General features: G+C 51.7%; 1 protein-coding gene and 1 non-coding gene across 8 annotated transcripts in view; one reads left to right on the top strand and one right to left on the bottom strand.

Annotated features, from left to right (window-relative positions):
- The window catches only part of LOC122701544 (katanin interacting protein), a 228563-nt gene that overhangs the window by 17890 nt on the left and 195544 nt on the right, over positions 1 to 15129 (bottom strand). For 6 of the 7 annotated variants that reach the window (XM_043914569.1, XM_043914573.1, XM_043914572.1 and 3 more), the window contains 4 exons: positions 13174 to 13899; positions 11966 to 12171; positions 9171 to 9249; positions 1122 to 1299 (listed from right to left, as the gene is read on the bottom strand). In XM_043914569.1, coding sequence (XP_043770504.1) covers positions 1122 to 1299; positions 9171 to 9249; positions 11966 to 12171; positions 13174 to 13899 — 1189 coding nt within the window. The remainder of the gene's footprint in view (positions 1 to 1121; positions 1300 to 9170; positions 9250 to 11965; positions 12172 to 13173; positions 13900 to 15129) is intronic. The other variant, XM_043914575.1, reaches the window with a different exon arrangement.
- TRNAG-CCC lies at positions 11183 to 11255 on the top strand. Its single transcript has one exon. It is a non-coding gene; the product is annotated as a tRNA-Gly (tRNA).

Genomic DNA, 15129 nt, shown 5'->3' with positions numbered 1-15129 from the left:
GTGGTTAAATGCACGGGTGCTGGCCTTCCACTCACCTGTGCTCAAATCATGACTCTGCTGCTCAGCTAATGTGGGTGACCTCTGAGGTACCTCTTTGTACCTCGGTTTCTCCATCTGTAGAGTGGGGGCATCTTAGGGCTGTCTGAGATGTTAATGAATGAATATCTATAACCTACTTAGCATAGCCCAGTGTCTGGCACTTAATAAGTGCTCAAGAAATGGCAATTATAATTTCAGTTATTATTATTATCATGATTATTATTACTGGAGAAGTTAAGAAACTAGCTAGCAAGGGGCAGAGACAGGATTTGAATTCTCATCTCTCTGGCTCCCCTAGACTCTTCTTGTTCACACCTGCAGGCAGGGCCCAAGCCTGACAGCTGTCCTGATTCAGGGGTGCCTGAACGCTGTGGATCAAGGCTGTGTCCACGCTTGTCCTCTTACTGACTTGACTCAACCTGGGCTTATGAAATCGGACAAATGCAGAGCAAAGGGCAGCTTCAGCCATCATCTTCAGACTCAGGGAGGGGAACGTTTTCAGTCCCCGAGAGGTTGGGTCCCTTAGGCCTAAACACAGAGCCAAAGGCTTACCAAGCAGTTACCGTGTTTGAGGCCCCATGCTAAGCACGATGAAAGTGTAAAGTGAAAATCACAAACACTCTGTGTGACTCCATGGACTGTAGCCCACCAGGCGCCTCTGCCCATGGGATTTTTCAGGCAAGAATACTGGAGTGGGTAGCCATTCCCTTCTCCGGGGGATCTTCCCAACTGAGGGATTGAACCCACATCTCCTGCACCTCCTGCACCGCGGGCAGATTCTTTACTGTTGGGGCCACCAGGGACTTCAAGCACCATGAAGGAAACACATAGCCCAGCTGGGTCTGGAAGCAGGAGAGCCTGGCTTCCAATCCTGCCTACCTCTTCCAGCTGTGTGGCCCTTTCCTGGCCTCAGTTTCCCTTGACTATAAAATGGGCAGACGCCAGACCTTGGGGTGGCCGGAAGAAGGTGCAATAGGGGATGCCAGGAGATGCCAGTTGATGGTTAAGTCTGAAATTTACGATGCACATCAGGTCCCCGGGCCCCTGCTGTCACGAGCCTTGTGTTTCTTACAGACACTCACTTGTCCAGGGTCCGGGAGTCGTCCGTGTACTCAGGGAGGTCATTTAAGTCTCTGGGGGAGGCAGAGATCTGGTGCGGGTTGATGGGCAGTGCCTGGCCATCCTGGCCCACCACCTCCAGGCCGGTGAGCCCCAGGTAGTGCAGGTCACCCCAGGAGGCGGTGAAATTCAGCTGGAGGCCTGCGGCAGGAAGAGAAGTGTCCGGTGAGCACCAAAGAATCTGCAGGAGCTACCCAATCCTAAAAGAAATCAACTCTGAATATTCACTGAAAGGACTGATGCTGAAGCTGAAGCTCCAATACTTTGGCCACCTGATGTGAAGAGCTGACTCACTGGAGAAGACCCTGATGCTGGGAAAGATTGAGGGCAGGAGAAGGGGATGAAAGAGGATGAGATGGTTGGATGGCATCACTGACTCATGGACATGAGTTTGAGTCAACTCCAGGAGACAGTGAAGGACAGGGAAGCCGGGCGTGCTAGAGTCCATGGGGTCGCAAAGAGTCGGACACGACTGAGCGACTGAACAAAGACAACCCAAGACGGAGGTGGCAAGAGGACTGACTTCAGACTCCGTATTCTACCAGCTGGAAAACTCAGACTTGAATGAAAGGGCCTTCAGGGTAGGCTCTGCCTTTCTTCTCGGTAGCCCTTGGGCCTGGGTCACTGTTGATACTCAAGAAGCGTCTGCAGGATGAATGGACCATGTGGTTTAACCCTGCACACAGCCTTAGGTCCTTTCTCCACTCATCAGCCACGTTGCCCACCCCAGAATTAGCACCCTAGCATGGCTTCCCATGCTGCTTGACCAGCATCCTTGCCACCTGGATTCTGTCTACTTCTTTAACCTCATCTTGTGCCCAGGATCCCTGGGGCCACCCAGATGGTCTTTCCATCCGTCATGTTCACAATGCTCTCTCTCACCACAGGGCCTTTGCACATGCTGTTTCCTCACTCCTGAACTCCCACGGCCTAGGCTAACTTGTGCGCATTCCTCAGATCCCAGCTTACTATTTTGGGGAAGCCCTCCCAGCTTCTCTGACCACATCAAGCCTCCATTGCCAGCCTGCCATGTCACTGTGAATGTCCCCTTCCATGCCCTGGTCACCATGGTGAGCTTGGGACTGTTTGGTAAATTTCCATCTGCCCTGTCAGACGGTGAGCTCCTTGAGGGCAGAAATCCCATCAGTTTTGTTAGATCATAGTGCCCCCAGAGCCGGGCACAGTACCTGCCACACAGTAGGAGCCCAGTACAGATGGAAAGATTAAACAAGTAACTATATGGAGGTGGCTGCACCAGTAAGCCACAAGGTTGGAAATGGACACTTTATGTCACTATCACGAGGATTCACATGGATTCAAGGAAAAGGAAGTGATCCAGTGACACCCCCATTCTTTTGCCCTTGTTCCACCCCTGCTCCAACAGGGAGCATGTCTTAAAAAAAATATTTATTTATTTGGCTGCGTCGGGTCTTGGTTGGAGCACGCAGGATCCTCATTGCATCATGCGGGATCTTTCACTGCAGTGCACAGACTCTAGCTGTGGCATGTGGGCTTAGCTGTTCCATGGCACGTGGGATCAAACCCAAGTCTCCTGCATTGCAGGGCGGATTCTTAACCATTGGATCATCAGGGAGCATTTAGGAGTGAATTTATGTGGTCCCAAGGCAAAACTTCCCAGGTGAGTCATTCATTTGCCCAGAAAGCTCAAAGCGAATGAATCTCTGTCTGATATCTGGCTGGAACTTCTCTTCCCTTAATGGTCTCCCATCAGCAGGACCAAGTCCAGTGACCTCTTCCACCCTTGGAGAATTGGGGGCCTACTTTAGAGCTCTTCTGGGTGGCTGTATTCCAAAGAGTCACACTTGTTGCAACTGTTACAGAATGCTAGCATGGTAGCACTGGAAGAAGGAAGTCTGGATTCATGGCATTCCACGCACTTCAGCTCAGATGAGGAGGCAGAAGCTCAGGGAGGCTGAAGATATCTGTGTGGCCAGGAAGTGAGGCCAAAGCAGAAAACCACCCTGGAACGTGGCTTCCTCTCTTGTCATTTCCAACATACGTTTCATAACTCGGCCTCAGATCCCTCTGCTCTTCATGATGCCAAGGTAGCTCTGAGCATCTTGGGGGCAGATGAGACAGACGGGTGACCAGAGTGGTTCTGGATGCATCATAGCCCCTCACAGCATCAGTAGCCTGCAATACAGCCACAGATTCCTCCCTCTGAGTCCTTGCCTCTGTGCCACGTGATCTTATTGCTTCTCTCATACAGAAGTGGCGTCTATTTCTCCACTCTCTGAATCTGGGCCATGTGATTTGCTTTGGCCAATGGAACAGAAGCAAATGCGAAACCAGCAGAGGCTGTAAAACATGTGGGCAGGGGGCTCTGGCCCATCTTTCTACACTTGGGAGTCTTGCCACCGGAAAGAGCTAGGCTAGCCTCCCAATCACCGGCTATGTAGTTAAAGACATCCGAGGTTGTTCAGCTGCCAGTCCATCTGCCAGCTAACCGTTAGACATAAGAGGAGGCCCCACAGAGGCCAGCTACGCTCAGATGTGACGAAACGCCCAACAAAGCTATTGAATTATGATGAATCACGATTAATGGTGATTATGATAGGCCACTAAATTGGGGGCTGGTTTGTTTAGCAGCAGAAGCTAACTGATACATTCCTTTTCATGGTGAGTCTATGTTCAATTATCTCCTCAGACAAAGAGGTAGTGTTAGTTGCATCCAACTCTTCGTGACACCGCAGGACTGTAGCCTGCCAGTTTCCTCTCTTCATGGAATTCTCCAGGCAAGAATACTAGAGTGGGTGGCCATTTCCTTCTCCAGGAGGTCTTCCTGACCCAGGCATGGAGTCTGGGTCTCCTGCAGGGGAGGCAGATTCTCTACCGTCTGAGCCACCAGGGAAGCCCAGAAGCCCTGAGCTCAAATAGCACCCTCTGCCATCACTCCCAAAACTCTTATTCTGCTTTATTTTCTGTCATCCAACGAGATGTTCTACATTGATTTGCTTATTATTTTGCTTATTGATTTTCTTATTTATTTTCATCAGTTTTTCCCACTTAGATGGAAGCTCCCTGAGCAGAAACTCTGTTGACAGTGTTTACTGTTTTATTCCAAGATCCTAGAACAGTACCTGAAAACAGATGGTCAGTTAAGGCTTTAAAAAAAAAATGATTGACTGATTGAAGAGTACATGTTTAGTAACCTGTAGGTAAATCAATCAAAATACAATCATTTGAGTTTCACCAAAATCACAGCCAATGGTAAACAGATATTTATTGCCACTAATGTAACAAGTGCTTTTCATACTGTTCATGGGGTTCTCACGAATATTCATTGGAAGGACGGATGCTAAATCTTAAGCTCCAATACTCTGGTCACCTGATGCAAAAAGCTGACTCTTTGGAAAAGACCCTGATGCTGGGAAGGATTGAAGGCAGGAGGAGAAGGGGACAACAGAGGGTGAGATGGTTGGATGGCATCACCAACTTGATGGACATAAGTTTGAGCAAGCTCCTGGAGTTGGTGATGGACAGGGAAGCCTGGCGTGCTGCAGTCCATGGGGTCTGTACAGCAACACAACCAAGCCCTGTTCTTGGCACTGGAGATTCAGGGGTAAATATCAATACACAGTACAATCTCTCTAGGAGCTTCCATTGCAGTGAAGACAGACAATGAACACATAACAACAACAACAACAAAAATAAGTCAGATACTTCCACAGAGTGATGAATACCATGAAGAAAAGTGAAAGGGATGGGATAGGGAGTGACTAGGCAGGGGTGGGGGTAGTCACGGAGGACTTCTTGGAGGTGGTGACATTTAAGCTGAGACCTGGGTGATGAGAAGGAGGCCGCCATCCTGTAGCATTTCTGGAAGAATGTTCTCGGCTGAGAGGACAGAAACAGTAAAGGCCCTGGAATGGGAACACATTTGATTTGTGGTTGGAACTAAGTGACCAAGGGAGAAGGTGGAGGAAAATGAGATCAGAAGGGCAGGTGGGGGGGCTAGATCACGTCAGGAGGTCTGGATTTTCTTTTCTTCAAAGAGGAGCTTGGGAAGCCTGGATTTGGGAGCAGAGAGGAGACACGATCTGACCAGTGTCTTGGAAAGCGCACTGGGGTTGGAATCCATAAGGAGGCCAGGGAGGACGCTGTTGTGATCCCTGTGGCTGGGACAGGGTGGGTAGTGGTGGAAATGGGGCAAAGTGGACAGATTCAGGGTCAGTACTGGAGACAGCAATACCAGGACTCTCAATGGCCTGGAAGGAATTGAGGGAAAGAGAAAATTTTCCTGACCCAAGGGACAGAGCGCCTGCGGGTACCACATTCGTGAGATGGAGAAGGCCTGGAGGGGGAGGAGGGAGCCAATTTAGATCAGGGGGATCCCTGTGATGAAGAAATGCCACCTCCCTCGCAAAACAAGAGGCAGCACCCCAGATTCTCCCAAGCCGCCCCTACTTTGTTTGCCTGGCAAGATGCACTGTTGTTGTTCCATTGCTAAGTCATACCCGACTCTGCAATTCCATGGACTGCAGCGCGCCGGGCTTCCCTGTCCTTCACTATCTCCCGGAGTTTGCTTAGATTCATGCCCATTGAGTCGGCGATGCTCTCTAACCGTCTCATCCTCTGCCACCCACTTCTCCTCCTGAATCAGGGTCTTTTCTGATGAGTCGGCTCCGAGATGCACTGAGATACCATCTAATCTAGGGTTGCTGCGAAAGCGATTACTCTCCTCTTTGAGCTAATATCCATGTTCCATATTCATTTTCCTCTGGTGTATCAATTAGTATTTATATAAATGGAAATTAATTTTGTTATTTCTCTCCCATGTTTCAACTCTCTCAGCTCCTTTCCTATTCATCACTGCTGATATTTGCAAAACTTCTAAAATTAGTGTCATCTGCAAATTAGCAAGTCATATATCTCCTTTCAAAACATTAATAGGATTGGCCGTATTTACCAACCCCAACGCATCCCCCCTGGGTCACTTTATCAAAGCGCTCTTCATGTGCACAGGCTGGGAGAGCACATTTAGGATTTGGGATACAGGGAGGAAAAAGGCAAAGGTTCAGAGAAGGCAGCTTTGGAAATCACAGGTCTCAAAGTGGGCAGAGGGTCCTTGTTCAAGCAGGTTCTTCTACCATCCTACACAGAGAAATAACGCTTTTCTTGCAGCAAAAAGGTCTGGGAGCTCTGCTCTGGGGCAAAACTCCCCAGGGCATTGAAATAACATTTCTGAGAAAGGTCAGAAGCTGGTTCAGCAGGAAAAACATTTACAGACAGCATCTTTGGGGGAAATCATCAGATGGAGGGGACACTGGATGCTTCCGGCCGGCCTTCCTTCCTTCTTCCTCTGGTTACGGCACTCTAGCCTTCTCTGAAGCACCATCAGGGTGGCTGACTCCCCACCCATGGCTCTAAAGATGGGCCTCTGACCCAGGCTAGGCCAATCCATGTTTTCCATCCCTTCCCTCCCTTCCCACCAAGGCGAGCGACAGTGATTAGTTAAGCTTGGGCACGTGAGCCAGGTGAGCAGACATTCCAGGAAGACTGTTGGACTTACTGGGAAAGAAAAGCTCTTTTACCTGGGATTACAGGGTAGAGCTTCAAGGAGCTCCCATGTGGACAGGGTCTGAATGGGAGACAGACTAGAGACAGAGAAACGGGGCAGAAAGACAGAGGGAGACACCAAGCCTTGATGACATCGTTTGCACACCTGGATCCGGCAGTGTGGGAAACTAGCAACCCCTGACCTTTTTAGTTACATGCACGCCTGTGTGCTCAGTTATGTCTGATTCTCTGTGACCCCGTGGACTGTAGCCCACCAGGCTCCTCTGTCCATGCGATTCTCCAGGCAAGAATACCGGAGTGGGTTGTCATTTCCTCCTCCAGGGGATCTTCCTGACCTACAGATCATCTCCCGAGCCTCCTGTACTGAAGGCAGATTCTTTATCGCTGAGCCACCAGGGAAGCCCTTTGAGCTACATAAGCTAAGAACTTTCCTTTTTTGCTTAACTCAGTTTGAACTCAATTTCCTTTATCCCCACCCCGAATCCTGACCAACCTAGGGGAGCCCAGACTAAACCAGAAATGACTGCTGTCTCCCAGTTTTGTGAGATGCTGACTCTTCCCAAAGACCTCTCTGGAGTGTGTTGAGTGGTGAGGACCTGGATGGTGAATTCAGACAGACTCGGTCCCGTCCTTGACCTCGTACTAGCTGTGTGACCCCGGGTGGCTGTCTCCATCTCTCGGAGCCTCAGTTTCCTAACCTCATCTGGAAAATGGGGAGAATAAGAGCTGGAAGTGAGATAAGGCAGGGAAAGCCTCAGCACAGGGCCTGGATGGGGGAAAGAAACCAAGTCTCAAGCCGGGCCCTGGCCTACATTGTGCTGGCTTTCAAATCACTCGGTTGTCCCCGAGTCCCAAAGTAACTGAGAGAGAAAAGTAAAGGGCTGAGGATTCAAAGGGAAGGCTTCTTCCTCTCTTCTCAGAGGTGATTTGTGCTTGTGGAATGAGGGAGGGGGAGCTGAATTCTCACTGGGCACCATGCGGATGGGAGCGGGTCACAGCGAGGCCTTAAGAAGGGGGTGTGGTGGACACTGTGGGACAACCCCCAGATCCCACCTCCCACCCCAGGGGTGACGTGCTGGGACTGGTGACACGCTGATGACCCCCCACTGTGACTGCACTTGGCGTTGCCCCTCCCCAGCCCGTATCAGGTGACCTATTAACACAGGCGTGTAAAAGCCCAGCCCCCTTACTCAAGACAACTTCAAGAGGCCTTTGCGCTCCCTGCGGGGCTAGCAGAGGCCTTGGTGTGATTGCCCCATGGCCCATTTCTCTGTGCCCAGCCCTGCTTCTTGCCCTCCCCCAAGAGCACGCCCCAGTAAACTCCATCTCAGAGGCTGCTTCTTGGGAATCCAGACAGTGGCAGTCGACATCCTTTTAAAGGGCAGAGATGGAGAGTGAGGGCACGCCAGGTGGGCATGGCCTGCACAGAAGCTTGGGGGGGGCGGGGCGGGGGCTTAGGAGATGGGGGTGGGGAGGAGCGGAGCAAAGAGGAGGCTAAACTGTGACACCTTAAGTCCATTCTGGAGATGATGGTGGGGAGGTGGGGAGGGGGCGTGACGATGGCATGGCACTTCTCTTCCTCTCAGAAGATAACTGGAGATGGATGGCGGGCACAGGGTGCAAGAAAGAGCAGGAGGGGAGGTGGCAGCAAGCAAGCTGGCAGAGCCTTGTGAACAGGGAACGGGAGGCAGAGACCACAGCCAGTGTGACCGGGGCCCAGGGGTCCCCTAGGACTCAGGCAGAGGTGGGGAACGTGTGCCAAGTCAGAGAGGACCTGGCCCGAGGGGCACACGGGCAGAGGACAGAGAACAGACACAGTGAAACCCATATGGGATCTGCCCAGAGATCACCAGCCAGCAGCCGGCTGGGCAAACACACATGTGTTATGTTTGGCTCAATGAGTGTTTTTACATTATTGTAAAATTAGTCACCAACATTTAAAAACCTGAAGATTTCACATAAAAATTCCAGATTTCTGACTTTTTAGGAGAATGGGCACCTGGGCCGGTACTCCTGATCCCCCACCCCAGCTGGAGCGGGAGGACGCAGGCTTCCTCTGCTCCAGCATCTGCTCTGCGGTCCAATCTGAAGGGGCAACTTGAACCCTGGACCAAGAGATGCCCAGGTCTCTCTGGCGCTTACGTCTTCTTGCTCTGTAACTCCAGGGCTCCCACTGCAGCCTCCGGGGTCAGGGCTGTAGCTAACACATCAGACGTCTGTGTGTGGCCCTCTGGGAGGGCACACTGCCAGGAGGACCCCTCCTCTGAAGGGCTGCAGCCCTGCTGGGGCCAATGAACCCATCACCAGCCGGTTTCAGCCCTGACTTGTCCCAGGGCCTGGTGTCTCTGAGCATGGTACAATCTCCTCCACTGTCCTGGGAAATCCTGTCCCAAGTGGCCATGACCCCCTCCCCACCCCCGACCCCCGAAGATCCTCCTTCCTGCAACACTGCCCCAGGGGAGGGTACTCACAGATGCCGTGGTAGACGCCCGGCTCTGGCGTGGTGACATCAGGGACAGGGGGACTGGGGGGCAGCTCTGGCTCCAGGCCCTGCACACAGGGTGGGGGAGAAGCAGAGGGAAGGGGTGATTCTAGTGATACCCACACAGCTGGCTGGCCATTCTTCCAGCTACTGCTGCCCACCCCGTGTCCCAGGTAAGTCCCAGCGTCTTTTCCGGTGTTTTGTTTTCTGCCTTGGTGGGAGCCCTGTGACTGGTAATACGGGCGGGCCCAGAAACCCTCCTGCATCTGATGTCTTTGCCGGAAGCTCTGACTGTTAGGGGAGGTGTTGGACACTAATCAGCTCAGGCGATCAGATTTTCTGGACCAGGGAAGGACTCTATCTAGTTTGTCCAGTGAGCTGGAGGAAGGAGGGAGTGAGAGAGAGAGATCGGGAGGGAGGGATGGAGGGAGGGAGGGACGGAAGGAAGGAGGAGAAAGAATTCAAACATAGAGAGTGGTTCTCAACCCTGGGGCCTGTGCATCTGCATTAAAAAAAAATCTTTTGGCCGCTCCGCACGGCATGTGGGATCCCAGTTCCCCAACTAGGGATAGAACTCATGCCTCCTGCATTGTCAGTGTGGAGTCTTAACCACGGGACCGCCAGGGAAGTCCCCCTGCATCTGCATTTTTTAAACCTTCCCATGATTCCCATGGGCAGGCAGATAAAGAACCCCTGGTCTACAGACAGAGTGGGCCACCACATCCTGCTCCTTGATCTGTGTAATAGTAAACTTTTCTCATTAGATCTCTGCACTGTAAATCAGGGTACAAGAGCCTGTAGTTCTTGACAGACGGGAAAGTGTTAGTTGCTCAGTCATTTCTGACTCTTTGCAACCCCACGGACTGTAGCCCACCAGGTTCCTCTGTCCATGGGATTCTCCGGGCAAGAATACTGGAGTGGGTAGCTATTCCCTTCTCCAGGAGATCTTCCTGACCTAGATAGGAAAGCTGAGATGCAAAGAGAGGTGAAGCCACTTGTCCGGATCTTAGAGCTTTAGTGGAGATAGTGTTTGGGCACCCGATGACACCCTAATGACCCCTCAGTCCAGCCCCTTCAGGCCTCTGCCCGGCTATGGGGAGGAACAGGAGGAAGGCTGTCTGCCAGAAGTTGTCCTCTGACGCTGAGCAGCCTCGGGCCACCGGGAACCCTGCCGCCCTAAAGCCCACGTGCCTTCTCTTCCTTCCCTGATCCCCTGACCTCCCTGAGCCTCCTAGGACACCCCCTGGTGGATGGACAGACCTGGACACCTAGGTGAGCCCCCTGCTAGGGGTGTGACCCTGACATGGCCCCCATGAGCTCACTGTCCTTATTTCCGAGACATGGGAAAGTGATCCCTCTCTGCCCCTCACAGGACTCGATCAGATCAGAGTCTCTGAGCAGGAACTTCACCATGTGGAAAATGGTGGGTGAGTGAAAGGCTTCGAGGCCCTCTATCAGCTGGAGGCCCACGCAGAGAAGCCAGAACACAGACATGTTCTGTGGCCTGTAGAAGGTTTGAAAATACTATGAATTGGTGGCCAACATTTTTTTTTTTTTTACTGGGGAGACTTTACATAACAATCCAGATTTCTGGCTTTCTTTGAAAGAATCAGGACAATCACTGGCAACAGGCTAGCTTGTCTGGTGAGGGGAGGACAGGGGTCTTTCCTTGCCCCTTCCCCATCTCACGTGGTGCTCTGTGGGCCCCTGCAGGTTGCAACCTGTGAACATGGTGGGATCCACAAGCCATATCACTGCCCCGTCTTGGTCGTGACCTTCCTGTAGCTGAAATCTTTTGTCCTTGGTTCCTGGTTGGTTGTTTCCACTCTTGTCCCCACCCTCTTTAACTATGTCCTCTTTCTCCTATGGCCTCAAGAACATTCCTGGAGACCCTGGCATCTCTTCACCTTGACCACTGGTCTTTGACTTGGGCTGATCCCTGTCCTGAAGGTCATCTTTCATTTTCGATAACTAGTCCATTAAAAGCACAGACTTGGGACTTCCCTGGTGGTCCAGGGTCTAGGACTCTGCACTCCCAATGCAGGGGGTCCAGGTTCGATCCCTGGTTGGGGAACTTGATCCCGCATGCAGCAACTAAGACCTGGTATGGCCAAATAAACAAAATAAATAAATATTTGAAAAAAAGAAAAGCACAGACTTGGTAGAGTCTTGCATTCAAGTTCAAGCCTTGTTACTCCCTCATGATGTGTCCTTGGATAGGTCCCTTAGCCTGTCTGAGCCTTGGTTTCCTCAATAGGGATATTATTAATCATCTCTACTCCAAGGGCTGTGAGGAGGGTTAAACACCAAGACAAGTGCTCCACAACTGATCACGACATATGCCCAAGAAGTGACTGCCAGGATCATCATTATTTTAATTCTCAAGTCCACCTATTAAAAGCATTTGCAGCCCTTCCATCAAAAAAAAAAAAGAAAAAGAAAAAAAACAGTGAGTGATCAAAACACAACCCAAAGCAAAAATTCCCCCGAGACTGCCAACCTCTAAATTACAGAGATGACACAGAACTGATTTTCCCAGCTTTGATTAAAATTTGAATACTTTCTTCACTTTGGTTTAAAAAAAAAAAAATAATTAGAGAATGAAATACGACACACAGCACAAAAAATGAAGCAGAAAAATGGGAAATGTCAAAACAGGAGCACCAGCAGCTTACGGGACATCCATCTTCATTCCTCCTGCTCTACTCTGAGTCAGGAGCAGAAATCTATCTGGGGTGCCGTCCCCATTGCCCCCCACACCGCTCCCCTCACCACCAGTCCTACCCGGTCATCAGCCCATGAGCCGGCCTGGGTGTATGGCCTCTCCTCCCCCTGGCCATCGGCCGTGCTGGGCCTCCTCAGCGCCTCCTCACTCTGCAGGCTGCACAGGCTCTCCACGTCCAGGTCAAACGTCTCATCGGAACAGAAGATGGCCTCGAGAATATCATCGTCGGTCGTGAATAAGATCGTGTCGCCAAAGTGCTCTGGAGCTGACAGGGGGACCGGGAAGACGGAAAAGTCAGCTCATCGCACATCCCAACGATGAGCAATCGGGAACCTAAACCCATCAATCTCTGGGCTAGGAAAATCCCAACCCGCTAACAAGTCTTGATTTGAGTAACTGAGGCTTATTCTTCTTTACATCTTTGCAAATGGAATTCATGGATTGTAAGAACCATATAGATTTAACGAAGGCACCTGTTTTAATGAGGGTGGCTTCCCTGGGGGATCAGACAGTAAAGAATCTGCCTGCAATGCAGGAGACCTGGGTTCCATCCCCGGGTTGGGAAGATTCCCTGGTTGAAGTGCATGGCAACCCACTCCAGTATTCTTGCCTGGAGAATCCCATGGACAGAGGAGCCTGGCGGGCTATGGTCCAGGGGGCCCCACAGGGTAGGACACAGCTGAGTGCCTTAGCATAATCTAATGAGGATCACTGTGATCTGTCATGAAATAAGGGATGTTTCGAAGGCACCAGGCATTGAAGCTGATCCTGCTGGTGCCCTACACGGATCTTTTGCTGGTCCTTGTAGGGGGCTTTGCCTGGAAGGGTGTGGGAGCTACGTCCCCCAACCAGGGGAGCCTGGGGATTCCAAAGCCTTGCTCCTTTGCCATTACGCAGGACAGATCCTGAAATTTACACTCCCGAGCTCCCCTTGGGATCAAGCTGAGGCTGGGCTTCCCCTGAAAAAGCTTCCTTTCTAGCTTCTCCCCTGACCCTTCCACATCCTACACCCCTCCCTGCCCTACAGGTTCTCCCGAGAACACTCTCTCCATCAGTCACTTATGGAAGGATTCCCCTCGTCAGACTCAGGCCCTAGGAAGCTAAGCAAGGCTGGTACCCAGAGGAGGCATCTCAGTAAGGCTAGCTCTTGCACACCCCGCTGCAAAAGGCAAGAATAGGGCCAGGTCGAGGAAAGCAGAGGGATATATCAGAGCCTCAGCAAGTAGCGGGTAGGGGCTTCGAGGACATTCTTACAGCCATACTGTACCTCCCGTCAGGGTTCCGGAGGCCTTGGCAATTTCTCCCTTAAAGATGCACTGCGCATCTAGCAGCATCGTGATGTCCTTCACGCCCCGGAAGGAATGGATCCGTGATTTATTGTAATTCCAGATCCTGATCAGGGCGACCTGGCAAGGCTGTGCGAAATCCATGGAGATGGAATGGGACTTGCCCGGCGTGAAGGGGGCCAGCCAGACGTGCATGTCGTCCTGGGTCCTGTTCACCCCATCGATGAGGTTGCTGACCACGCGGGGGTCTCTCCCGTAGGCCGGTAAGATATTGATGTCCGGGGGGTCGGCCTGAATGTTCTCGACTCTCACCGGCTCCCCCTTGGAACTGAATATTTCTATCCCGTTGAGGCCAACGTAGTGCCTGTCCCCCCACGTGGACTTGATGTCGATGACCAGGTGCTGTCCATAGGGCAGGACGGGGATTTTGAAGTCACCCCCATCGTCTGTCTCCAGGGAGCCGTGGTCCTGCCCTTTCACAGGCTCCGGCTTCTCCTCCTTCCAGGGGGGCGGCTGGTCGCTCTGCCGGCTGCTTTTCTGCTGCTGTAGGAACTCGTCCAGGATGTCGCCCTGGAATTCCATGTTGGAGATGCGCCCCCGGTGGGAGCGGTCGAAGGCCGTGAGAGAGTCCCACGATTCATGCAAGGTGTGTTCCTGCTCACTGTGCCACCGGGGCCGTGGCGGCATCCGGGTGGACCAGGTGTCTTCTGGAAGGAAGGACACAGGAGGGGTGAAACTCCACTAATGGTGCGTGAGGCAGCGGGGACCCTTAAACCTTGTCTCATCCGGCGGCTCTCAGCTGGGTGGGGGTCACCCTCGGGGCATATTCTAGAAACCGTGGGTGTTTTTCTAAAAACTTTTTATTTCATATTGGAGCATAGCCAATTCCCAGGTGACAATAGTGGTAAAGAACCCGCCCACCCTTGCAGGAGACGTAAGAGATGAGGGTTCAATCTCTGGGTCAGGAAGACCCTCTGGAGGAGGGCATGGCAACCCACTCTAGTATTCTTGCCTAGAGAATCCCCATGGACAGAGGAGCCTGGCGGCTACAGTCCATGAGTCAGACACGACTGAATTGACTTAGCATGGACGTGTAGCCAATTAACATGGGCTCAGTGGTAAAAAACCCACCTGCAATGCAGGAGACATGGGTTTGATCCCTGAATCGGGAAGATCCCTTGGAGAAGGAAATGGCAAACCTCTCCAGTATGCTTGCCTGGAAAATCCCTTGGACAGAGGAGCCTGGTGAGCTACTGTCCACAGGGTCGCAAAGAGTTGGACACAACTTAGCAATTAAACAACAACACAGCTGATTAACAATGTTTGACGGTTCCAAATCAACCCCAAAGGGACTCAGCCATACATATACATGTACCCATTCTCCCCTAAACTCCCTTCCCATCCAGGCTGCCACATAACATTGAGGAGAGCTCACTGTGCTATACAGTAGGTCCGTGTTGGTTATGCATTTTAAATATAGCAGTATGTACCTGTTTACCCCAAATTCCCTATCTCTTCCCCCGATTCTTCACCAGTGGGTGGTGTGATGCTTTTGGCTGTCTCCATGCCCACTGGCCCTGTTGATACTTGAAGGGTGGAGCCAGGGATACGACTAGGAATGGTCCAGGCACAGAGTCTGGTCTCCTGTCTCAGGCACCGTTCAGGTTGGTAAAAAAAACTGTTTGTGGTCACCCAAGTCTGGAAACTTATTGTTTTACAAAGAGACAAGTATTTTTTCGATATACTTTGGATTTTCTAAAAATGCGACGACCGTGCAAATCAAGGGAACATTCCTCGGTTGTGGGAGAACTTTTGCCGGAAGTCATCCCCGCTTCAGAAACTCACCCGACCCAAAGCGATGCGGCTGCCTGCGGCGTCTGAGTCAGCAACCCCAGGGTCTACTCTGGAGGCTGTCACAGCCACGTGACTCTAACGGG

Source organism: Cervus elaphus, chromosome 10 (assembly GCF_910594005.1).
Source record: "Cervus elaphus chromosome 10, mCerEla1.1, whole genome shotgun sequence".
In the NCBI taxonomy this organism is placed as follows: domain Eukaryota; kingdom Metazoa; phylum Chordata; class Mammalia; order Artiodactyla; family Cervidae; genus Cervus; species Cervus elaphus.
Note: the sequence above shows the minus strand (reverse complement) of the source record. Positions and strands in the feature narration are given on the sequence as shown.